The 22,330-nt window shown below is 70.4% G+C and overlaps 2 protein-coding genes across 2 annotated transcripts; both read right to left on the reverse strand.

Moving 5' to 3' along the window:
• Window positions 1-113: 113 nt before the first annotated feature.
• On the reverse strand, window positions 114-4,106 carry TMEM240 (transmembrane protein 240; the record flags this gene model as incomplete). Its single annotated transcript, XM_084241650.1, has 4 exons — window positions 114-262; window positions 373-581; window positions 3,662-3,768; window positions 4,050-4,106. 4 exons carry the CDS (start codon window positions 4,104-4,106, stop codon window positions 114-116), a joined length of 522 nt encoding a protein of 173 aa, XP_084097776.1.
• An 898-nt stretch (window positions 4,107-5,004) lies between these two features.
• Window positions 5,005-15,809, reverse strand: SSU72 (SSU72 homolog, RNA polymerase II CTD phosphatase). Its single transcript, XM_084243842.1, has 5 exons — window positions 15,666-15,809; window positions 11,851-11,994; window positions 6,211-6,350; window positions 5,824-5,942; window positions 5,005-5,238 (listed from the first exon to the last, which is right to left on the reverse strand). The coding sequence occupies exons 1-5, from the start codon at window positions 15,743-15,745 to the stop codon at window positions 5,137-5,139; spliced, it is 585 nt and encodes a 194-aa protein (XP_084099968.1). The 5' UTR covers window positions 15,746-15,809; the 3' UTR covers window positions 5,005-5,136.
• Window positions 15,810-22,330: the final 6,521 nt, after the last annotated feature.

A 22,330-nucleotide genomic window follows, 5' to 3' on the forward strand; every position in this document is an offset into this window, starting at 1 on the left:
GAAGAGGAGACAGCACCTTCCGCGGGCGCGCCCGGCGGCCGCGGCGCCCTGGGCCCCAAGCGGCCGTCCAGTCCCGCGCGGGGCGCGGCCGGCCCGCCAGTCCTGCCCGCGGCTCACAGGTGCCGCGGGCTCGGGTGGCCGTTGTGGTAGAGTTTCTGCTTCACGTGCACCATGTTCCCGGCCGCCTCCTCGAAAGGCCGGTGCGGCCTCCGGCCCAGCTCCCGCAGGCTGCACAGCTTGGGCAGCCAGGTCCACGAGCCGTCTGCAGGGCGGGGGCGCGGTCAGGCGGGGGCGCGGGCCGGGAGGAGGTGGGGGGGGCCGGGGGCGGGGAGGGGGTGGGGGGGGCCGGGTCCGCGCGTGGGGCGCACTCACCGTAGCGCCGGCCGGCCCTCCAGGCCCGCACGGCGCAGTGCAGGACCCCGTCCATCCACACCAGGAACCAGCTGATGCAGAAGCCCAGCAGCAGCCCCAGCATGAGGTCGATCTCCTGCTTGGTGACGTTGTCCGTCACAAAGTAGTTCTCGGAGGCGTCCACCACCGACTGGTCCCCGTCGTACGGGATCACGTAGTGGATGTGGTGCCTGGGGGCGGCAGGGCGGGCTGGCACCTCTCCCCCGCGGGTGGCGACCCCGTGGGCCGGCGGCACCAGCTCGCCCTGCTGGGGTCTTGGAAGCAGCTTTGTGGGGAGCTGAGGTCGGGCGGGACGGTGGGCTCTGTGCAGTGGGGCATCGGGTCAGAGCAATGTCTGCGCCAGCGGTGCCCACACCTCACCCGCCTGCTTCCTCCGCCAGGCCTGCTGCGCTGAGGCCATTCTGTGGGGTCACGGGAACACAGAGCAGGTGGACCAGACCCCAGGGTGAGGACAGGGCAGGGCGCCCTCCAGTGGCGGGTCACAGACCCCTGCAGAGGGCAGGCCCAGGGGCCCAGGGCCTGGGAACAGCTCCCAGCTGACCCCAGTGAGGGCCCAGGGCTGGGCCTAGCCCCGCCCCACCCAGCTCGCCCCGCCCCTGCCTGCACCCCTCATGCCCAGGACACAGACCTGAGTCCCCGGCCACGTTCCAGCCGTGCGGCCCCCCAGCTCACTCAGGGAACCTTGCCCTGCCTGCCAGCGCTGTGCCCCTCAGCCTCCTTGTCCTCCCTGCCCAGGCCCAGGTCACTAAAGCCTCAGGGCCCTGCTTCCGCCTGGGGCTATGTGGACCCCCAGGGAGGAGGCATCCTGGCCTCAGATCTGCCCCGTCCTCTCCTCCGGGAAGCCCTCTGTGTCCAGCACCCTGCTTGGGGCCCATGGGAGGGCCTGGGGAAGGGCGGCATGCCCTGCACCCCGCCACCCTGGCCGGCTGGGGCCCCTTGGGGCCTGCCCAGGGCCCCTCTCCTTCCAGATCCCTTTGTCGGCACCTCCAAGTCCCCCTGGAAGCCCCGCGTCTGCCCTGAGCTCCAGCTGCCTGCGTGGCGTCTCCACGTGGGATCTGCAGGCACCTCGAACTGCACCTAAAAATAGTCACTCCCCAACCTGCCTCCGCCTCGGCACTCACACTCACACCTCCGCAGCCGCCAGCCCAGCGGCCCTGCTCTCCGCGCCCGTCGCCCCGAGGGGCGTCCCTGGCCACGGAAGCGGTGTCCTCCTGGCCCCCGGGCCCTGCTGCCCCTCCCCGCAGCCCCTGTGCCCTGTGGCCACAGTGGCTTCCTCTCCTGTGGTCAGGGGGGTCCTGACACCCCAAGTTCAGCCTGCCCCAGGGGAGACGGGGGAGCAGGTGAGCCTCTCCTCACACCCTCCTGCTCCTCCGGTCACCCCCTCGCCATCACGACTGGCTTGAGGGGCAGGGGTCAAGGCCACCACAGCCCCACAGAGTGGGCCACGGCCCTGTCAGCCCGCTGCCCGTCCTCCACAGCCAGTGTCTGCCACCGGTCACGGCCCCTGGGGCCCCGGGAGGGGTGCCTGTGACCTGCTGGTGGCCGGGTCACCTGGGAGCACAGGCTGGACCCCATGGCTGACGCTGAGCCTCTGCCGTCCCTGCACTCTTGGGGCTCCCGGGCCGAGGACCCTCCCTCAGGACCACAGGCACAGGAGACCCAAGACGGGGTGCCCAAGGGGGCCTGGCCCCCGGCCCTGCAGGCGGGAAGGGTGAGGTCCCCACCGCTCAGGGCTGCTCCAGGTCCCCAGGGGTTTGGAGGTCTGGCCTGTGCTCCCCGGCGCCGCGGCATCTGCCGCGGTGTCCCCCCACCCCGAGTCCTCCTCCTCGGCCGGGCGGGGGGTGCCGCGCTTGGGTGACCCGCGCACACACAGGCGCGCTGGGGGCCGCCGGGCCGCAGCCGCTGCATCCCGGGGCGACCCGCTGCGTGGACGCGCAGCCGCATGCACAGGCCGCGCGCGCACCGCGGCCGGACCACGCGCGGGTCAGACAGCGCGGAGCGAGCACATGCGAGGCGCATGCGCCGGGCTCTGCGGGCGGCCGCCCCGCCAGGCGCGAGGTCACGCCAAGCGGTCACGCGGGGCAGAGGCCCCGCCGCCCGCAGACCCCGCGGTCCCCGCCCAAACGCGCCCGCGAGACGCCCCGCAGGGCGGGAGGACGGCAGCGCGGGAGCCCCGCCAGGCCACGGCCACGCCGCCCGCACCCGCGCGGTCGACGCCGTGTGGACGCGCTGGGCCGCGGACGCCCCGCGCGGCTCGCGCACGTGCACGCCTGCAGGACGCCCGGCCCCCGCGCCCCCCGCGCCCCCCGCGCCCCCCGCGCCCCCCGCGCCCGCCCGCGCGGGGCCGGCACAGCATGCGCAGACGCGGCAGCCCGGCCTTGGCCGCTGGGGACGGCTCCCCCGCAGCGCGCCGGGGTCTCCCAGCGAGTGTGGCGCCCAGGGCGGAGGGAGGGTCGTCTGCCCTCGGGCTCGCCTCGGCCTCCGCCAGGCCAGCCGCCTGCGCACCCAGAGGCAGGTGGCCCAAGTCGGGCCGGCCCTGGCCGGGGGCGGACGGGGTGGAAAGCGCTGGGCCTGGGGTCAGGCCCAGCCAGGGGCCAGCCCGTGACCTTGGGCGCCGGCGCGGCCGTCCTGCAAGGGGTGCATGCTCAAGCGCGCGTGCGCGTGGCCCCACAGGTACCCGCACAGACGGCACACACATGCGGCCTCGTGAGAAGATGTTTATTGGAACACGGACGTACAGACATGCAGGCGCGCCAGGCCGGCACCGCGAGTGCCCAGGGCGGGTCGCCGGGGTGTGGGGCCGGGCTCTCCCCTGGCCGGTGACCTTGAGCAAGTGCGGGCCCCCTCAGTGACTCCTGGGGGGGAGGCCGCGCCTCCGAAGCTAGCCCTTCCCACCTCGACCTGCACTTCCCTGCCCACGACCGCAGGGAAGTTGGCAGACACCGGCCAGGGGAGGAGGTGGGCGTGTGGGCACAGCGTGGGCAGGCGCCTCTGGGATGCCAGGCGGGGCTGCGGCCGTCCTGGCCTCCAGGCCCTGGGCCAGGAGGCCAGGCGGGTCTCCCAGCGCGCTGTGCACCCTTCCCCAAAGGCCCTCGCTGGGGGGATGCGGCCCGACTCGGGCGCGCTCCCCCACCCCGCTGACCGGGCCCTGGGTGCGCGGGAGGCGCCGACAGTCCTCCCGCGGCCCAGTCCCGGCGGCCCCTCCGCACAAATGTGTGGTCGCGCGTGTGCCCGGCGGGCGCGGACTCACCGGCCACAGTTGCAGTGGCAGACGCGGTCCTCGCCCCGCAGGTGCGGGAGGATGTAGTTGTGGAATCGGTCCAGCAGCGCGTTCATGTCCATCAAGCACGCGATGGCCTGGAAGAGCCCATGACCGGTCAGCGCCGCCGCCGGCCGGGTCGGGGCCCGGCTCGCAGGGTGGGGGCGCGCCGCCGGGAGGGGGGGGAGGCGGGTGGGGGGCGCAGGCCGGGCCGGGGCGCGGGAGGCCGGGGCGCGGGAGGCCGGGGCGGGGGCGCGCGGGCCGGGCCGGAGCGCAGGCCGCGCGGCCGGTAAACAAGCGCGGGCGGCGGGGGAGGCGGCGCGGCGCGGCGCGGGCGGGAGGGACGGGGCGCGGGCGCGCGGGAAGCCCCTCCGCTCACCATCACGATCGACGCCCCCAGAATCATGAAGATCATGGTGTTCGCGCTCATGGACATCGGGCGGGGCCGGGCCGGGCCGGAGCGCCGCCCCCCGGCCCCGGCGCCCCCCCGGCCCCGGCCCGATGCTGAGCCCCCGCCGGCCGCCTCCGCGGAGGTCAGCGCCGCCTCGGCCCGCGCCGCTGGGCGGCCCGCGCCGGTCAGGGAGGGAGGCGGCGGGGGCGCGGGTAGGGGACGCGCCGCTCCGGGGTCGCTCGGCCGCCCGGCCCGCCGCGCTCCGCTCCGCCCTCGGCCCTCCCTCCGCTCGGCGCCGCGCGGCTCGGCTCCGGCCCCCGCCCGCCCGCGTCCTCCCGCCCGCCCGCCCGCCCGCGTCCCTCCGCCGCCTCCCGGGAGGGACCGCGCCGCCCGCGGGCCGCCCCGCGCCGGCGCCGGGAGGGGACCCCGCGGGCCGCGGCCGCCCGAGTCCCGCCCCCGCCCCGACCCCTCCCCGGGGAGCGCGCTCCGGCCTCGCCCCGCCCGGCCGCGCCCCGCGCCCCGCGCCCGGCCCCGCCAGCGCCCGCGCGCCCGCCCGGAGGCCCCTCCCCCGCCGCGCAGGGCGAAGGGCCGGGGCGGACGGGCTGCTCGGCCGGGGGCCGCCGGGGCGGGGGGCGGAGGGCGGAGGGCGGGCCCCGCGGCCCGCTCGGCTCAGCCTCTGGGGCCGGCCAGACCCGGGCGGCCGCAGCCGAGCGCCCCGCGGCCACCCCACGCAGGTCCGGGGGCCCCGGCCAGGGGCGGCGGGAAAGCGGGGCGCGGCGCGCACTCCCGGCGGCGGGGGCCAGGCGGACCCGCAGGACCCGCCCCGCCCCCAGAAGGGCCCTGAGGCGGCTCCTCCGCGGGCCGGGCCGGGCGGCAGGTCCGCGGCCACCGAGGACGGGGCAGGGGCCCAGGCGGGGACGCAGGAAAAGCACAGACCAGCGGTCACAGCTGCAGTTTATTGGACAGCGGCAGGTCCCCGAGGTACAGACGCCCCAGGTGTCGGGCGCCCCCAGCGCGCTCCGCCCCAGGGAGACGCCCCCGGCCCCCAGAAGCGCGCGGCGTGCAGGCCCCGCCCCTAGTAGAAGCACACGGTGTGCAGGAAGGCGCGGCCGCTCTTCTCCTCGAACTCCTGCAGCAGCTCCTCGATCTCGTTCTCCATGTCCTCCGTGTGCTGGATCTGCGGGGGCGGAGCCTGAGCCGCGCGGCCGGATGCCCGCGGGCCCCGCAGCCCGACCCCGCGGCCGCGCGCCGACCTGCAGCACCTGCCCCGGCCGGCTGCCTGGCAGGGGCCCGGCAGGGGGTCACCACGCCGGAGGCGGACCCAGCGCGGCTGTCGGGGGGCACTGCCCACCACCCGGCTGCAGGAGCACCCTGGGGGGGACCCGCAAGCGACTGCAGTCGGGGCAGGGGCTCCAGGGGCCCTGCTGGCCAGCTGCCCCCAAAACTGGCCCTCCAACCGCCGGGGCGACCCGAGTGGAGTGGGAGCACCGCGCAAGCGCAGGATCCTCTGCAGCCACGCCGCGTCCTGAGGCCGCCTCCCCCCCCCCCGACCCCAAGGACCCTCGTTCAAGCCCCACGGCAGGAGGTGGGACTGGCGCGGAGCCTCCCCGGCTGTGTTCTGCCCCAGCACAGCGAGAAGGGGATGGGCGGGCCCAGGGGCCCGAGGGGGAGGGGGCCCAGGCGTCTGCAGGACGCACCCCAAGGGCAGAGGCCCCACGCCCCGGGTGAGGAGATGCGTCCCGGGCCGGCCTGCCGTACTCACGCACTGGCACAGCTCACAGATGAGGAACGCGCCCAGCGTGGCCTCCTCGTGGTTGTCCTGGATGTCCACGTTGATCACGTGCACCGGCTGGCAGGTCTCCTGCTCCCGCGAGTTGAGGTCTGCGGGCGGCGGCAGAGCCTGAGCGGGGGCTCCCTCCGGGCGCAGCGCCAGACGCAGCGGCTGTGCCCGGACACCGGGCCGGCGGGGCCTGGAGCGGCCTGTCCAGGGGGTGTGGGCCGTGTCGCCCGCCTGCCCGCCCCGCGGGGGGCGCAGGACCCCGAGCCACACGGGGCCCAGCCAGCCCCGACCCGCCCCAGACGGCGGGGCCTCCCCAGCCCGGGGCCGACAGCAGCCGCGAGGCAGGCACAGGGTGGGCGCGGCGCTCACCTTCCACCACCTGGTCGTACACGCGCTCCTCGCAGGTGAGGATCAGGTCGAAGAGGTCCCGGCAGTTCTGGAAGCGCTCGGGCCGCGGCTTGATCCTCTTGTTGCGGTCCAGCATGTGCAGGATGCCGTTCTGCGTGTAGCTGCGCGGGGTTAAGGCTGGCCAGGAGGCTAGTGGCTACACCCGACGCGCCTGCCCACGCCCCCGAACGCCCAACACCCGAAACCCGCAGCCGAGCGGGCGCGTGTGTGCGGGGTCTGGGCTGAGGCAGCAGACGGGGCTCCGGGGGGCGCCGCCCCCTCAGGCCCCAGGCAAGGCTGGGCTGGAAGGGGGACTCCGAGGTCGCACCCAGGGTCTCCCTCAGGCTTCGGCATGACACCCCCCGTGGTGCTGGCTCGGCGACCCCCACCCCCAGCTCCTCTCCACACCGGCCCAGCAGAGGAAGGGGCGGGGGGAGCCAGCCCTCAGGCGCCCTCATCCGGGCGGACCAGTCTCAGCCTGACTGCAGGGGCGCCGGGAATGTAGCCACGGAGGACACCCCTGGTGAGGCCCGAAGCTTGGGGGGCCAGTGAGATGGGTGAGTCCTGGGCCTCCCCAGAGGCCAAGGGCAGGATGAGGTCAGGCCCAGGGGGTCACCCAGACCCTCGCTGGAGAGGGGCCTCCCTGCCTGAGCAGGGGCATGGCTGGCGAGCATGCAGACCTCAGACCTCGGGAGCTGCGGGGCCAGGCGACACCCACTAAGGGAGAGGCCAGGCTCCTGCCGTGGGGCCCCCGGTCTCCGAAGGGCAGCGGTGAGCAGGGCCCCCGCCTGCACCCTGGAGCTGGGAAGCCGTGCCTGGCTGGGCAGGGCAGCGACCCGAGGCGGCGCCTTGTCAAGACCCTCCCCGGGCCCCTCGCAGGCCTGTAAGGGGGCCCAGCCGAACACCGCAGCCCCCCCCCAAGGTGTGTCACCCCAGATGGGGCCCGGGGCTCTGCGCAGCGGGCGGCCCGGCACCGGGTCTTATTCACGTTGGAGAAAGCGCTCGGAGCCTTGAAGAAACAAGCCCAACAGAGAAACCAGAGAACTGAATCGGGAAACGTCGTGGGTCTTGTCCCGCTTCAGGGGGGCGCCCCGCGGGGCTCCCGCGGGAGCAGCGCTCTAGCTGTTGGCCGCTAAGCCCCGGACGCGCCCGACACACGGGACAGGCCAAGCCCCAACCGCGGAGCCCCGAGGAAGGTGCCCATGCGGGCGGCCGGCTGCAGCCTGGGCCGGGGCGCGCCCCGCCGACACCCGCCACTTAACCAGGCGGCTTTACCCGGACACCTGAACGCCAACCCCGGCGCTGGGGATGCCAACCCCACGGCAGGTGCCCGCAGGGCCACCCAGTGCAGAACCCCCCGCCCCCGAAGCTGGGGACCACTGCAGACCGGGGCCCCAAGTCCAGAGCAGAGGCAAATTGAGGGGGAAGGGCCCCCCCCGCAGCCTTGGTGGGGCACTAGGGCACCGCTGGGCACAGGGCCAGGCCAACTTCCAGAGGCGTCCACACAAGGGCAGGACCCTGGAAAGCCAGGGGCCACTGCTGGGCACAGGCACCCAGACACGGTGCTCACATTTGCCAGCAGCTTGACCCCAGCACTCCTGGGGGGCCCCGAGCGAAGGCGCTGCAGACTACACACCAGCCCCGCAGTCATCAGAGCTGTGGGGAGCCCCGAAGAGCCAGGCCGCCCCCAGGGCCTTGCTCCTCCCGTGCTGACTCAACCTCAGACACCCCTGGGGTCAGCGCCGGCTCGGTGCACGCAGAGCATCGTGTGGACGGGCCCGGGCAGGGGCAGCTGGAGCCTGGCCTTCCCACGCCTGAGCTGCCCGGAGGCGGGATGTGTCAGGTGGGACCAGGGCGGCGCCGATGGTGGTGCCCACTCGGGGTTGCTCCCAGGTCGGCACAGGTCGTCTCCAGAAAAGCGCCCACCTGCCAAGCGGGTGGAGCCGAGGGGAGCCTGGAGCTGGGCCCTGCAGGGGGCACCCCAGCTTCTCAAAAACCCAGGGCTGGGCCTCGCCGGTGGCGCAGGGGTGAAGCTCAGCACCGTGCAGCTGCCGCCAGCCTCCGCAGCAGATTCCATCCCTGGCACAGGGCGCCGCAGACCTCTCCGGTCTCCCGCTGCTCCCCTCAGCAGTGGATTTCAGTGGATCGGCCTGCTCTGCTCCCCACCGTCCCTGGTCAATCTCATCCCCCACACCTCAAGCCTGCACCCCAGTTCTTGTATGCATAAACAAATAAATCCTTTAAAAAAACCCAAAAAACCAGGGCCTCCTCAGTGGCGCAGCGGGTTGAGTGCAGCGCTGTCCACAGTCTCTGCGGCGCGGGTTTGATCCCCAGGCGGACAGGGAGATTCCCACATGGCACAGACGACCTCTGTCTCCTGGCTGCTCCCCTCAGCAGTATACTTGGCCCTTCTGCCTGTTCTGCTGCCCACTCTGGCTCTGGTGAATCCTCTCACCCTCCCGCTCCTCTGCCTGTACCCCAGCTCTTGTATAAAAATAAATCTTGGGCCGCCCCGGTGGCGCAGCAGTTGAGCGCTGGGTTGTGAAGCTGCCCGCAGCCTCTGCAGTGCAGGTTCGATCCCCGGCTGCTCCCAGGCCCCGGAGGAGGGTCCCACATGGCGCGCAGACCTCTCCTGCCGCCCGCTGCTCCCCTCAGCAGTGTCCTTCGGTCCTTCTGCCTGCTCTGCTCCCCACTCTGGCTCTGGTGGATTCTCTCCCCCTCCCGCGCTTCTGACTGTGCCCAGTGCTTGTATAAATACATAAATAAATCTTTAAATAAATAAATAAATCTTTAAAAAAAAAAAAAAACAAAACCCAAACATGACACAGCTACCAAGGGGCAGGGCAGCCTGTGGGCCTCCAGCTCCCGGCTTCCAGGGCACGCCCAGGGCGGGGTCTCTGCCAAGGGAGCAGTGGACACACCAAGCCAACCGCAGGCCGAGAAGCCGAGGGCAGCTGAGGAGCACTGGATGCAGGTCAGGGCTCATTGGCGATCACGCCGGACACCCAGGCAGCCGGGACTGGTGCACCCCAGGCTGGCAGAGGCTGCAGCCGGCGCCACGAGCAATGCCAGGACCAGACAGCTTGCGGTGGGTACCGGCTGAGTGACAAGACTACTCCCTCTCAGGTGTGCCAGAAAAAAATGACTCATCTCCTCGCCAAAGGAGCTCCAGGTTGAGGATGGGAGGGCCTGGCACACAGGCGTCTGCACTGCCCAGGGCCGAGGCCCGCGCTACCCATGGAGAAGGCAGGAAGGACAGGGCGGCCGGGTCCTCGCGCGCTGCAGCTGGAGCTGGGAATGCGGCAGGAGCCAGAGGCTGCAGTGAGCCCCGCCTCTGCGGAGCTGCCAGGTGGGAAGCTGGAGGACAGGTGCAGCAGGCTGCAGGCGGGGTGGGGCACAGGAGCATGGCCACCCCCTGGACCTACTGTCCACGGAAGGGCCAGGGGCACATCCCGACAGAGCTGCCGTCTCCCGTCCATGGAGGCCGGGTGAGTCCAGGCTTCTGCCATCAGCAGCTTTTCCTCCCGAAAGGGAAGAGGACCCTGAGAGGAGCCACTCAGTGTTACCCTGAGGGGAGGTGGTGCCCCAGGGCAGCCCCGGGCCCCACAGGAGGTCTCTGCTCTGGCAGGCAAAGCCAACACGGGAGCCACTGCAGAGCCAGGCCCGGAGCATGAGGCCAGCCCGGCAACCCTAGGGGCCTCCCGCACCCACCCAGCAGCACGGCCCACCGTCATGCCCCCCCCGCCCCCCCCCCCCACAGGCGTCGGCAGTCCCGCTGTCTCGGAAGGGCGTCTCCAGGGCATGGGCACATGTCCCAGGACCAAAGGGGCTCGACACAGCCGGCCCTGGCACCAGCTGAGACCCCGGCCAGCAGCCCTACCCGCCTGTTCCCAACCCGGGTTGGGTTGACCGGCCCCTCCAGGGCCCAGCCGGGGGCGCAAAGGACCCGGGAGAGTCCCTCCCAAGCCTGGTAAGGGGACGCGGGGGAGGGCACTGCGGGGACTGTGTGTGACAGTTGTCCCTGGGCACAGAGCCCCCCCCCACACCCCAGGAGACACCGGGGTGCACATGTTTCCCAGGTGGGCACTCCCAGGCCGCCTGTCTTCAGACCCGGCGCAGCGGAGATGTGGAATGCTGGGTGCGGTCTCTGCTCTGGAGGCCCAGGCAGGCCCAGTGCCACGCACACCAAGCAGGGACTCCCCGGCATGGCGGTGCCAGCCCAGGGATAGAGGGCACCCCGGCCGCAGTGGGTCTCAGCCCGTGGGACAGAGCCGGTGCCTCGAAGACGTGGCTACTCCAGAGCGGAGGGGCCCGGAAAGGTCGACCTTGGCCAATGGCTCCCGGAATCGCTGTTCCCCACGCAGATGGGGGGGACACCTGCCTGTGCCCCACAGAGACCACCGCAGGCCACTGAGCAGGCCGAGGAGGGGCTGCCAGGGTCCAGCCCCACTGACCTACAGAGGCCGGGAAGATGCCCATCGTGCATTAAAAACCACATGAGGGCCTCCCCGGGGGCGCAGCGGTTGAGCGCTGGGTTGCGAAGCTGCCCGCAGCGTCTGTGGCGCCGGTTCGATCCCCGGCTGCTCCCGGGCCCCGGAGGAGGGTCCCACATGGCGCGCAGACCCCTCCTGCCGCCCGCTGCTCCCCCCAGCAGTGTACTTCGGTCCCTCTGCCTGCTCTGCTCCCCGCTCTGGCTCTGGTGAATCCTCTCCCCCTCCCGCGCTCCTGACTGCGCCCAGTGCTTGGATACATACATAAATCTTAAAAAAAAAAAAGAAAAAAAAGAAAAGAAAGCAGACTTGAAAAAAAAAAACAAAACACCAAAAAACCCAGGAGAGGCCTCCCCGGTGGCACAGCGGGTTCAGCGCCGCGCTGTGAAGCTGTCCGCAGCCTCTGGCCCGTACCACGGTTCTTGCATAAATTAAAAAACACCACCCCCGGAGATACTGGGGCTCCCCGGAGCCTTGGGGGTCAGTCTCAGGCTGTCACTGCCGTGCCCTGAGTTTGAGCCCCGGCCAGGGAGCGGACCCGCAGGGTGCTGCAGACCCCGCCTGTCCCCCGATGTCCCCTCGGCAGTGTGCTTCGGTGGATCCGCCTGTTCTGCTCCCCACTCTTGCCTCTGAGGAGTCCTCTCACCCCCCCCCCCGCCCCGGCCCGCGTCCCTGGTCTTGTGTGCGTCAGTAAATAAATCTTTGAAAAAAAAAACCCAAAACCAAAACCACAGCGGCACGTGGCGTCCACACCCGCGGCTTGAACGTGGGCGGGTCTGGTTTGAAAACACCAAGTCTCGCCATAAAGGGGCAGCCCGGGGGGACTTCCAGGAGGGGAGACCAAGGGCTGGTCAGACCGGGCCGCGCCCCCGGGTGAGCCCAACCCGAGCAAAGCCGCCCACTGCCCGCCCTGCAGCCCCGACCGCTCTGCCGCAGCGCCCAGGAGGCCGGTCAAGCCACCGGCAGGGAAGGGGCTTTTGCAGGAAGGCCAGGGCCGCCGGGCCCGGCCCTCACGCAGGCCTCCCCACACTCAGCCGGGGCGTCTCCCCGGCCCGGGCTGTGGACTGACCTGCCCGGAGCCCCGAGGAGCCCCGCGCAGGGGCCAGGGCAGGGCCACGGCCCGAGGGGATACAGTTCTTTGTCCTTCCTGAGGAGGTCGTTGTACATCTGGTCGTAGGTGGTCTTGAAGTCGTAGACGTTCGGCTTGTCGGGGGCGGGGCCTGGGAGCTTCACGTGGGTCCCCGTCCCGAAGGAGCGGACGCTGAACCCCCGTTTGCTGAAAGACACGAGAGAAAGGGCCGCGGCGGGTTAGGGTGCCAGGCTCCAGAAACAAAGGCCGCGGGGGGCGGGAGGGACGGCGGGACACGGCGCCCGGAGACCGGACGGCGGAGGCCGAGGCTTGAGCCTTAAGCGTCTGATTCAGAACCGCCCAGCGCTGAGCGCGGCGCAGAGAAGCCGAGCCTGGAGCCGGGGCCCGCGCTCGCGCTGCAGGCGAAGCTGAGGCTCCCGTCTGGCCGGGCCCGCCAGGGCAGCCCCTCGCGGACAGCGCCTGCTTCGGGGCCCGGCGACTCTGAAGGAGCCCCGCGTGCCGTGGCCACCCTGAGCCCCCAGGTCACAAGGACCCCTGCCGCTTCCGCCGGGGGAGGGGGGGGCCGAGGCGGGCGGGGCGGGCAGCGCGGGGCCCACTGAGCCCCTGGGAAAGGCTTGGGGAAGCAGCGTGGAGGGACCGCACCTGTCCCCCCAAAGCCCAGATCGGAACCCATTTCCCCCCAGATTGGGCCAGCGCGCAGGAGCGTCCCGGGTGTGGGGAAGGTGGCCCAGACCACCCCCAGGGGAGCCCGCCCTGCGCCCCAGGGCGCGTGAGGCCACAGGGCAGGAGCGACTCACAGAGCAGCGCAGGGCACCAGGCGTTCTCCTGGATACCGGGGGCCACACCCCACCACCACCCGCCTGCGTCCCGAGCCGCGAGCCCGAGCGTCCGGCCATCCTTCCCGCGTGCCCAGCTGGGCCGGCGTGGGGGGTGCACGCGCCTGCGGGAGAGGGTGCGCCCTGGGGCCGGACCCTGCAGCCGGAGCACAGGCCGCGGAGCTGCGCAGCCCCACAGAGGTCCTGAGGTTGCCCGGCGAGCGGCCGACCCCGCCTGTTGGGGGTCAGCAGGGCCTCTGAGGAGCTGCTGTCCCAGGCCTGCGTGGGGTGCAGCTGGAGGAACCTCCCTGGGGAGCCGGGGGGCTCTTCACCCCCCTCAGCTTCTAAAATGCGACGAGGCAGCCCCACAAATGCATCCTTCGAAAATGCGAATAAACACGTAAGGCGAGGGGGTCTGAAGACAAAGGAGACGCTGTTTCTCCAACCCAGGGTCCACGAGCAGCCGAGGCGCCCCCGCCCCGCTCCACCCTGGGACTGACCGCCAAGGACGCTCCCCCGGCCAGCACGCTGTGTCCACCCTGGGCACGGGGCCCCAACGGTCTTCTCAGCCGGGGCAGCCTCAGGAAGCCACGAAGATGGACGCGAGCAGGGGCCGCACCGGGCCGGGCCTTCGCTGTCCACAGGGAGGCTATTCCGAGAGTGAAACCCAGAGCACCGGCGTGGCCGCAGGCACCGGGCAGCCCGCCCGGCCCTCCAACGCTCACGGCGCGCCAGCCAGCAGGCCTCACCCGGCGCGAACGCCTCATCTTACCCCCGTCGGCCTCGAGGTCAAGAGCCGACCCAGAAGCCCCGAAGCCCGAGACCAGGTTCATCCAGCAGGCGGCCGAGACCGGGCACCATGAGCACCCCTTGCTGGTAAGAGCAAGAAGCTTCTGGAAATGTGGGGGCACCACCGCCGCCTGGGTTCAAATGCCAAGACCTGCGTGACCTTGGACCGCTGTCGCGGCCTGAGCTGTCCGGGAGGGGCCGGCCCAGACTCATGCCCTGGCGGGGGGACCCAGAGCCTCGCCTGCTCTCACGGATTCCCGGAGGAGTGGCCAGGAGGGGGGCGCAGAGGGCCCAAGAGGACGTTCTTAGCGAGGACCCAGGAGACCGATTCTAGCCTTAGCCTAAGCCCGGCCCGAGTAGCCGCCGCTCCACGCACCCTCCCACCACACTGCCAAGGCCGTGGCGGCTGCTGAGGCAGCGCTCGGCTCAGCCATCGGATGGCCCCCAGTCAAAGGACAGTCCCCAAAGGGAAAGCCCAACCTCCGAGTGCCCAGAGTGCCCGACACCCCGACCCAGGGCAGCGATGTAAGGATTTGGTCTCCAGGGTCAAACCATCACCCCAGGGGACACTGCGACTAGCTCCAGAAAGTGCCATTTCTTACAACTCGTAGCGGCCTCACAAGAGGGGAGTGTGAAGCAGTTTTCAACAGGGCGACACATAACATAGGGTCTTGGGTCTCGATGCCACCCGGCCGGCCGGCACACACAACAGATGCGCCCCTCCCGGCCCCTGGTCATCCCAGGGACGGTCTCAAGTGGCCATGACTTTTCCTCCACAGCCCCCCACTTTCCACAGCATTTTCTAAGCTTTTTAGAGTCTCCAAACTTCCCCTACTTCCTAAGAACCATCAAATCAACTTCCCACAGGGGCTTTCAAACCTGAAAATAATTTGAAAAAAAAAAAAAAAAACCACTCAATTTTCCTTTTCTTTTTAAAGATTTATTTATGTACTTATACAAGCACGGGGCACGGTCAGAAGCGCGGGAGGGTGAGAGAATCCACCAGAGCCAGAGCGGGGAGCAGAGCAGGCAGAAGGACCGAAGGACACTGCTGAGGGGAGCAGCGGGCGGCAGGAGAGGGCTGCGCGCCATGCGGGACCCTCGCCCCGGCGGCAGGGGATGGAACCGGCGCTGCAGAAGCCGCGGGCAGCTTCGCAACCCAGCGCTCCACCGCTGCGCTACCGGGGAGGCCCATAATTTTCAATACACTAAAACCTGTTCAACCTCATAGCAACTCAGCAGCCAGAGAAAAGGGAAGCTAACTTTTTGCTCCAGCAATGTGAACAAAAACAATGAGCAGACTGTGAGAAAATGGAAAATCTGTAAAACTGGCACGTTCACAAAAGACAATCTGACAAAATGAGTAAATGTATAAAACGTCTCTATTTCTACACCAGCCCCCTGCTGGCCCAGCGGTTGAGTCTCGGAGCCATCACCCCCGCCGCCCGAGTTCGACCCCGGCCCGGGAGTGACCCACGGGGCGCGGCAGACCTCCCCTGCGTCCCGCTGCCCCCTCAGCAGGGGATCTCAGTGGACCCGCCTGTTCTGCTCACCCCCGCACCTCTGGCCTGCACCCCAGCTCTCGTGTGCATAAATAAACCTTTTAAAAACAAAAATTAACTCAGGACTAGCAAGTGGCCCTTCCAGTTTCGCTGAAAGGGGGTCAGCGCCCGCCCCCAGGCGGGGACAAGGGAGGCGCCCGCTGCGTCCCTGTCCAGTGAGGAGGAAACTTCTCCCCCCGCTCTGCTCCCAAAGCCGCGCGAGCACGGGCGTGAAGCGCGCGCTCTGTGGGGCGGACGGAGACGCTCTCCAGCCGAAACGCTCGGCCACGCACAGCCCCGCGTCGCGCCGACAGCACCGAGCCCCGCTCCCACTCGGGGGAGGGGCGCGGCCGGCCGCCTGCGGGGCTCGTGCTTCCCGGTGCTCCGCACACGCGCCCGGGGCGGGCGCCGGTCCGGCGACTCACCGTCCCGCGGCCGCGTCCCCAGGCCCGGGCCCCGCGCCGAGGGGGCGCGACCGGCGCAGCCGCGGGGTCCCCGGGGGGCGTTCCGACCCAGGCCGCACCTCCGCGCGAAGGGGGCGTCGCCGGGGGAGCGCTGCGCCTCCGCGGGGAGCGACGCCCCGGCCCGCGAGCCCGGCCGGAAGCGCGACCGCGGCGTCTCAGGGCAGCGCCGGGGAGTGGGCGTGGAGGGTGGGCCGGGACGGCCGTCCGCCCGCCCTCCAGGGCGCACGGGGCGGCGTTGCCGGCACTACCTGAGGATGTTGTGCGCCTCCATGCTCCGGTTCTGGTTGCTCGAGCACACCACCGCCACCCGCAGCGGCGACGACGGCATGGCGGGCCGCGCGCGCCTCCGCTCCGGCCTCCCACCGGCCGCGGGGCTTCCGCGACAACAAGATGGCGGCCGGGGCGGCCGGAAGTGATGACGCGAGCGCCGGCGCCGTGACTCGGCGACACGCGCAGGGCGGGCCCGGCGCGGCCGCCTCGCACCAGCCCGCCCCGCCCCGCCCCGCCCCGCGCCGCGCCCAACGTCACAAGTCGCCGTCGCGGAGAGTGACGTTCTCGCCGCGCCGGCGCCCGTGACGTCCTGCATGCCGCCGTTGTCGCCGAGGTCGACGCCGCGCTGCTTCCGCGGGCGAGTGCGCCGCCGCCAGCACGTGGCCACGGCGTCACGGCGGGGCCGTTGGCGCCGGGGCCGGGGCTGCCCGCGGCCCTCGTTCCCCCAGGCCCCTGGTTGTTCCTTCCGACCGGCGCGTTTCCTTTCAGCAAACGAAACAACCCCTGCGCGGCGCCCCGGGGCCCGACGGCTAGAGGCGCCGCCCGGGAGAGCCTTTGCCCGCTCGCGCGCTTCTGCCGCTGGTTCTGCCGGGCGCCCCTGCGGCGCTCCTGCGCCCTGCCCCGCCACAGGTCGCCGAAGGGCCGCGGCCAAGGCTTCCAGCCGCGCCGGCTTCGTTGCCGTGTGTGCGGGCCCCTGCGGCGGCCCCGCTGAGCGCTCGCCCAGCCGCCTCGAGGGAGCGGGACCTCGGGAGCGCCGGTCCCTGCCCCGCCCTGCCCCTGCAACCAGCACCTGGGTCGAAGAGCGGCCCTGCCCGCATCTGGCTGAGGTGCCGCCTCACACCCCGCCTTCCTGTGGGAACCCCCGGCTGAGACAATAACGTAGTGGACCGGAATCCCGGCGCTCCGGGTGCACGTTACCCATGTCCCCGGGACACTTCAAGGGGCAAACAGCCCCTCTGAGCAAGAGCCCCCGTGAGAAGGCTGGAAACGCGGGCGCTGCTGTGGGGCAACGGCACACCCCAGACTGGGAGAGAAAGGACGGCCCCAACAGCCCTCGCGAGACCTTAACACGTAGTAAACTGCGCTTTCAAGTGCGCGCTCCCACCTGGATTCTGCAGGTTTGCAGTAAAGCTGCTGTGAACATGAGGTGCAGCCCCCTCCTCCCTCTAAAACTGTGCAGTAAGCTGTAGGTGCCCAACCCACTGCTCCCTTTCTCAGGTTCACAGTCCTTCAGTGTGTTGTAGCCACAGCACTGGCAACTGTCCGTTTGCTTATCTTTCATGCCTTTAGTTGTTTCAGGAGGAGGGTAATTCTGGTCCCTGCTTCGTCTGGGTTGGAAGCAGAGTCTGTCATTATAAAAGAGTGAAGGGCCTCCCTGGTGGTGCAGGGGTTAAGGATCAGCCTATGAAGCAATCCACAGCCTTTGCAGCACGAGTTCGATCCCAGGCCAAGGAGCTGACCCACAGGGCGCAGCAGACCTCTCTTATCTCCCCGCTGCTCCCCTCAGGAGTGTATTTCAGAGGCTCTGCCTGCTCTGCTCCTGGCTCTGTCTCTGGTGGATCCTCTCAACCCCCACACCTCTGGCCTATACCCCAGCTCTTATATGCATAAGAAAATAACTTAAAAAAAAAATAAAAGTGAAATGTGGGAGACTCACCCTGCAGACATGACAATACAAGGTTATAATAATTAGAACTGCAGGGCCTCCCTGGTGGCACAAGGGGTTAAGACGCAACCTATGACGCTGTTCACAGCCACTGCAGCACAAGTTCAATCCTCATCCAAGGAGCTACCCACCCACAGGGCACAGCAGACCTCTCCTGTCTCCCCGCCGCTCTCCTCAGCAGTGTGTTTCAGTGGATCTGCCTGTTCCGCTCCCCACTCTGTCTCTGGTGATTCCTCTCACCCCCGCATTTCTGGCCTACAGCCCAGTTCTTGTATGCATAAATAAACAAAAATCTTTAAGAAAATAAAGGAGGTCCTCTCCAGTGGTGCAGCAGGTTGAGCGCCGCGCCATGAAGCTGTCTGCAGCCTCTGCAGCGCAGGTTCAATTCCCAGCCGGCCAGGGAGATTCCCACATGACACAGCAGACCTCTCTCCTGTCTCCCCGCTGCTCCCCTCAGCAGTGGATTTCAGTCAGTCTGCCTGTTCTGTTCCCCACTGTCTCTGGTGAGTCCTCTCATCCTCCTGCACATCTGGCCTGTACCCTGGTTCTTGTAGAAGCAAATAATTTTTTTTGTGCTTGTTTTATCCCTGTTTTTTTTTTTTTTTTAGATTTTATTTTTACTTATTTATACAAGTACTGGGCACAGTCAGAAGCGCGGGAGGGTGAGAGAATTCACCAGAGCCAGAGCGGGGAGCAGAGCAGGCAGAAGGACCGAAGGACACTGCTGAGGGGAGCAGCGGGTGGCAGGAGAGGTCTGCGCACCATGCGGGATCCTCCTCCGGTGTCCAGGGAGCAGCCGGGGATTGAACCGGCGCTGCGGAGGCTGCGGGCAGCCTCGCAATCCAGCGCTCAACCGCTGCGCCACCGGGGAGGTCCTTGCAAATAAATCTTAAAAAAAAAAAAAAAAAAGAACTGGGGACTAGGCCAGAGGTGTGGGGAATGAGAGGCCTTACAAGTCAGAGAGGGGAACAGAACAGGCAGCTTCTGGCCAAGGAAAAGCCTGTGACTGAGAGAGTAGAGCAGAGTGACCCACACACAGACTCAGGGCTTTATGGAGGAAGGAGAAGGGCACAGCGTCCCCCAGACAAAGACGGCTGGCCAGCCAGAGAGACGTGCCCAGAAAACAAGTCCATTTTTCCACTGAATAAAATAAGCTGGAAGTCATGAAAAAGGGCCTTGCATTAGGAAAGTGGATGTTTTTGGAAAAATGAGGTCATTGGGGAAAAAATGTGAAGCCTTGGACAGGCTGCTGGCACAGCTTGTGTGTGCAAGAGCAGCTCTGCCCAGGAGCCGGGGCGAGCCACGAACCCAGAGAAGAGACAATGCAGCACCCCAGGCTGAGCCCAGCCTCCTTGGAAGGGGGCTGCCGCCCCTGCACCCCCCAGCCCAGTAAATCAGCTTGCTCAGGGCCAAGGTGGGCACTGAAAGGTCCATGCAGGAGGCCGGACTGCAAAAACCCACCAGGCAGCCCACTGGGGAACAGGAATGCGGAAGCCTGCCTAGAGGATTCAGACAAGGAACCTTCCCCCTCCCTGCAAATCTTTTCTCAGACGAGGAAAGTCCCCCCACCCTACAAATCTTTTCACACCGTAGGAACCCAGTTTCCCACCTGACCTCTCCTCACCCTATAAAAGCCTGCCTCCCCTGACAACGGGCGCGCTTCACTGCCGCCCACCTTGGGTCTGCCAGGTCCGCCCGGGGCGCGATAAATTTTCCCTTCCTTGAAGAAAGTTAGCCTGGCTCCTGCTCTCCACCGCGCCGAACCTTTCAGGCACTACGTGCTGAGGTGGCACAGCAGCCACGGCCATGGCTGAGGGCCAGGCCAGACGGCATTGGGTGCTGGCCCAGACCACAGCAGAGGCAAGGGCACCGGGAGGCCACACCATGAGCTGCGGTGGGCAGCTCTCCAAGGTGGTGAGATAGGGGCAGACAGAGCCAGCAGGGCGGGAGGCTCAGTGGGAGGCTGGGACGTCTCTAGACTAGAGCCTCCGGGAGCCCAAAGGCCAAAAAGCGAAACCTGGGACTGTAGTGACAGGACGCCGCGCGGCAGGGGCCTCGGGCTCCAGCGCCTCGGGGTGTCTCTTACAAACAGGGAGACAAAGAGGCTCTGTGGCCCCGGTGGCGGCTGCCCCACCCGGAGAGCGTCCGTGCTGGTCCCCACCGGTCACCGGGTGCTGGGCAGCCCTGGCCGGCAGGGATGGTCGCTGCGGGCCCCCCGGGGCGGTGTCAGACACCCCCAGTGTGAGGAGCTCCTGGCAGTTGTTGGGCGACGCCGGCGACGAGCAGCTCTTGGAGACCCAGGCCCGGGCCTCGGGGTCCCTTCAGGCCGCGGGGAGACGGGACGGAGGCCCCGTCCCTGCAGAGACTCGGCTTCTCTCCCTCCGCGGACGGCGGCCGCCGGACGCTGCTCTTCCTCGTCCTTCCGAGGCCAGGAACCGAGTCGCCCCTGCCCCTTCCTTCCAAGGCCCCCCCCTCCCCCTTCGGGGTGCAGGCGGCGTCCCCCGGCGCGGCCGGCCCTGGCCTGTGTGGGCTCAAGTCTGATTGGACCATTTTTTAATCCTGTGGCTGATTGGACCATTTTGTACCAATCAGCTCAGATCTCGCACCTGATTGGTCCTTTCCGGACCCAGGACGCGCCCGTTACCTGCAAGGGCTCCGAGGAGCCGCGGCCGCCCGGACCCGCCGCGGAGCCGAGAGAGCGGCCCCCGCCGCCCCCCGCCGCCCCCCGCCGGCCCCCGCCGGCCCCCGCCGCCCCCGCCGGCCCCCCGCCGGCCCCCCGCCGGGCCCCCGCCGGCCCCCGCCGGCCCCCCGCCGGCCCCCCGCCGGGCCCCCGCCGGGCCCCCGCCGGCCCCCCGCCGCCCCCCGCCGGCCCCCCGCCGGCCCCCCGCCGGCCCCCGCCGCCCCCCGCCGGCCCCCGCCGCCCCCCGCCGGCCCCCGCCGGCCCCCGCCGGCCCCCGCCGCCCCCCGCCGGCCCCCGCCGCCCCCCGCCGCCCCCCGCCGGCCCCCGCCGGCCCCCGCCGGCCCCCGCCGGCCCCCGCCGGCCCCCCGCCGGCCCCCCGCCGCCCCCCGCCGGCCCCCGCCGGCCCCCCGCCGGCCCCCCGCCGGCCCCCCGCCGGCCCCCGCCGGTCCCCGCCGGCCCCCGCCGCCCCCCGCACCCCGCCCGTGGCCGCCGGCTCCCCGTGTGTGGGCTGCGCCGCGCGGAGACCCCGGGGCCGTGTCCTCTGCCCCGTGGGCAGCCGGGCCCAGGCCGGCCGCGGGGTGTCGCTCTCCGGCCTCGGGGCGCGCGCCTCGGGCCGCCTCCCGGCCTCGGCCCCGTCGCCCCCGTCTGCCCCAGACCAAGGGTGGCGGACGGTGACGGGGCCGGCGCTGTCCCCGCGCCGCGCGGCCTGTCAGACCCGAGGGCGGCCCCCGGGTCCCGGGCTCCCCCGCGGCGCCGGCGCTTGGGGAGGCTCCGGGCAGGCCCGGGGCCTGGACACCTGCAGGGGCCGAGCCCTCCCGGGCGCCCGCTGGGTCAACTGGCGCCTGCTCGGCCTCTCTTCGACCCCTCAGGCTGCCCACCCGACGGGCGTTTCCAGTCCTCGCGCGTTGAGCGGAGCCCCTGAGCACCCGCCAGCTCACCGCCTTGTCTCCTCCGAGGAGTCAGCCCGCCCAGAGGAGGGCGCCGGCCGGCCCGTGCGCGCCCCGCTCTGTCCAGGCGTCACACACGAAGGGGAGAGCCCCAGTGCTGCCCCCGGCTCTGTCCTGAGGCCCAGCAGGCTCATGCGCTGGTGCACCCCAAAGAGCCACGGCCGGAGCAGGCTCAGTGGGGCCGGAGGCGACGGCACCTGGTGCCCCTCCAGTGGGACCCAGGGGATGGCGCGGCGCCCACGGTCTCTGCCTGCAGCCCCGGGAGCGGCAGGCTGGCCTCTGCCCCTGCAGAGCTGCCCGCGCTGGCGGCACCAGCCAAGGGCCACCCACCTCTTCTGCAGCTTCCGGGGGGTTTTCCTACATTTTGAAAGGCCGGGTCTATTGTCGGGGAGGGACACCGGCGTCACCACCGGCGGGCAGGAGCGCGGCCACGCCTGCTGGCCTCAGAGGGACCCGCTAGAGCCCCGGGGCTCTGGCCTCCCCGGACGGCTCGGGCTCAAGGCAAGGGGAGGTTCCAGGTCCCCTGCCCCAGCCAAGGGAGGGTGGAGCTGAGCCGGGAGGAGGGAGGCGGGCGAGGAGCGGGGGGGGGGGGGGGGGGGGAGGAGGCAGGGGACGGGGCGCGGGAGCCTGGAGGGGGACATGGCGCTCGGGCCCGTGGAGAAGCCGCGCTGGCTCCTTGGTCCCGGCCGGCCCGGGCAGACGCGGGCGAGGCCCGTGGGGAGGGGCCCGGGCAGCTTCTGTCTTGATATGGATGTTGCTCTTTGCCTCCCAGACTTGTCCGTCTGCCCCGCTCCTGAGGGCGCCCGCGGCAGGGGCCGTGGGCCGGGGCAGCTCCCGGGGCCGCCCCGTCTGGTGGACACGGACCCACGACGGGACAGGTGACGTCACGCGCCCGGCGCGGACTCCAGCGGCCTCCGTCCCGCCCGCTAGCGCGGCCGGCGCGCCTTTCCTTGACGGTCTGTCTGGCCTCGACGCCGCCGCGGCACTTGCTCTCTGGAGCCTGCGGCCTTGGGGGTCGGGGGCGCCCCTTTCCCTGTCCCGCAGCAGGTCGAAGGACCCTCCAGACTCAGGCTGGAGCGGCCAAACTCACGCCCCGGGCCGCGGTCTCCAGCGGCGCCTGAGGAGCACCGTGACCCCACCCAGCTGCCCGGGCAGAGGCGCCCCTCGGCCGGCCCCGGGGCTGCTCTCTGCGCGTTGCGGGTCCTGCACCCAGGCGAGCTGGGCGGCCCCGGCGGGCCTGAGGAGCGTCCCGCAGCGGGGTCCAGCACGGCTCACCCCCCTCCCCTGTTCGGGCCTCCTGACGGTGGCCGCCTCACGGGCTTGGCAGCCGAGGCCCGACCAGCCGCTCGG

This window comes from Talpa europaea (assembly GCF_964194135.1).
Source record: "Talpa europaea genome assembly, chromosome: 9".
Taxonomy (NCBI): domain Eukaryota; kingdom Metazoa; phylum Chordata; class Mammalia; order Eulipotyphla; family Talpidae; genus Talpa; species Talpa europaea.

Excerpts from the sequence above, each read along its gene's own strand:
- SSU72 (XM_084243842.1), bottom strand. The coding sequence starts at position 15,745 with ATGCCGTCGTCGCCGCTGCGGGTGGCGGTGGTGTGCTCGAGCAACCAG. Across the intron at positions 5,943-6,210 it reads GTACGACCAGGTGGTGGAAG|ACCTCAACTCGCGGGAGCAG; the intron begins GTGAGCGCCGCG and ends CGCCGCCCGCAG. Across the intron at positions 5,239-5,823 it reads TCTGTGAGCTGTGCCAGTGC|ATCCAGCACACGGAGGACAT; the intron begins GTGAGTACGGCA and ends CCGCCCCCGCAG.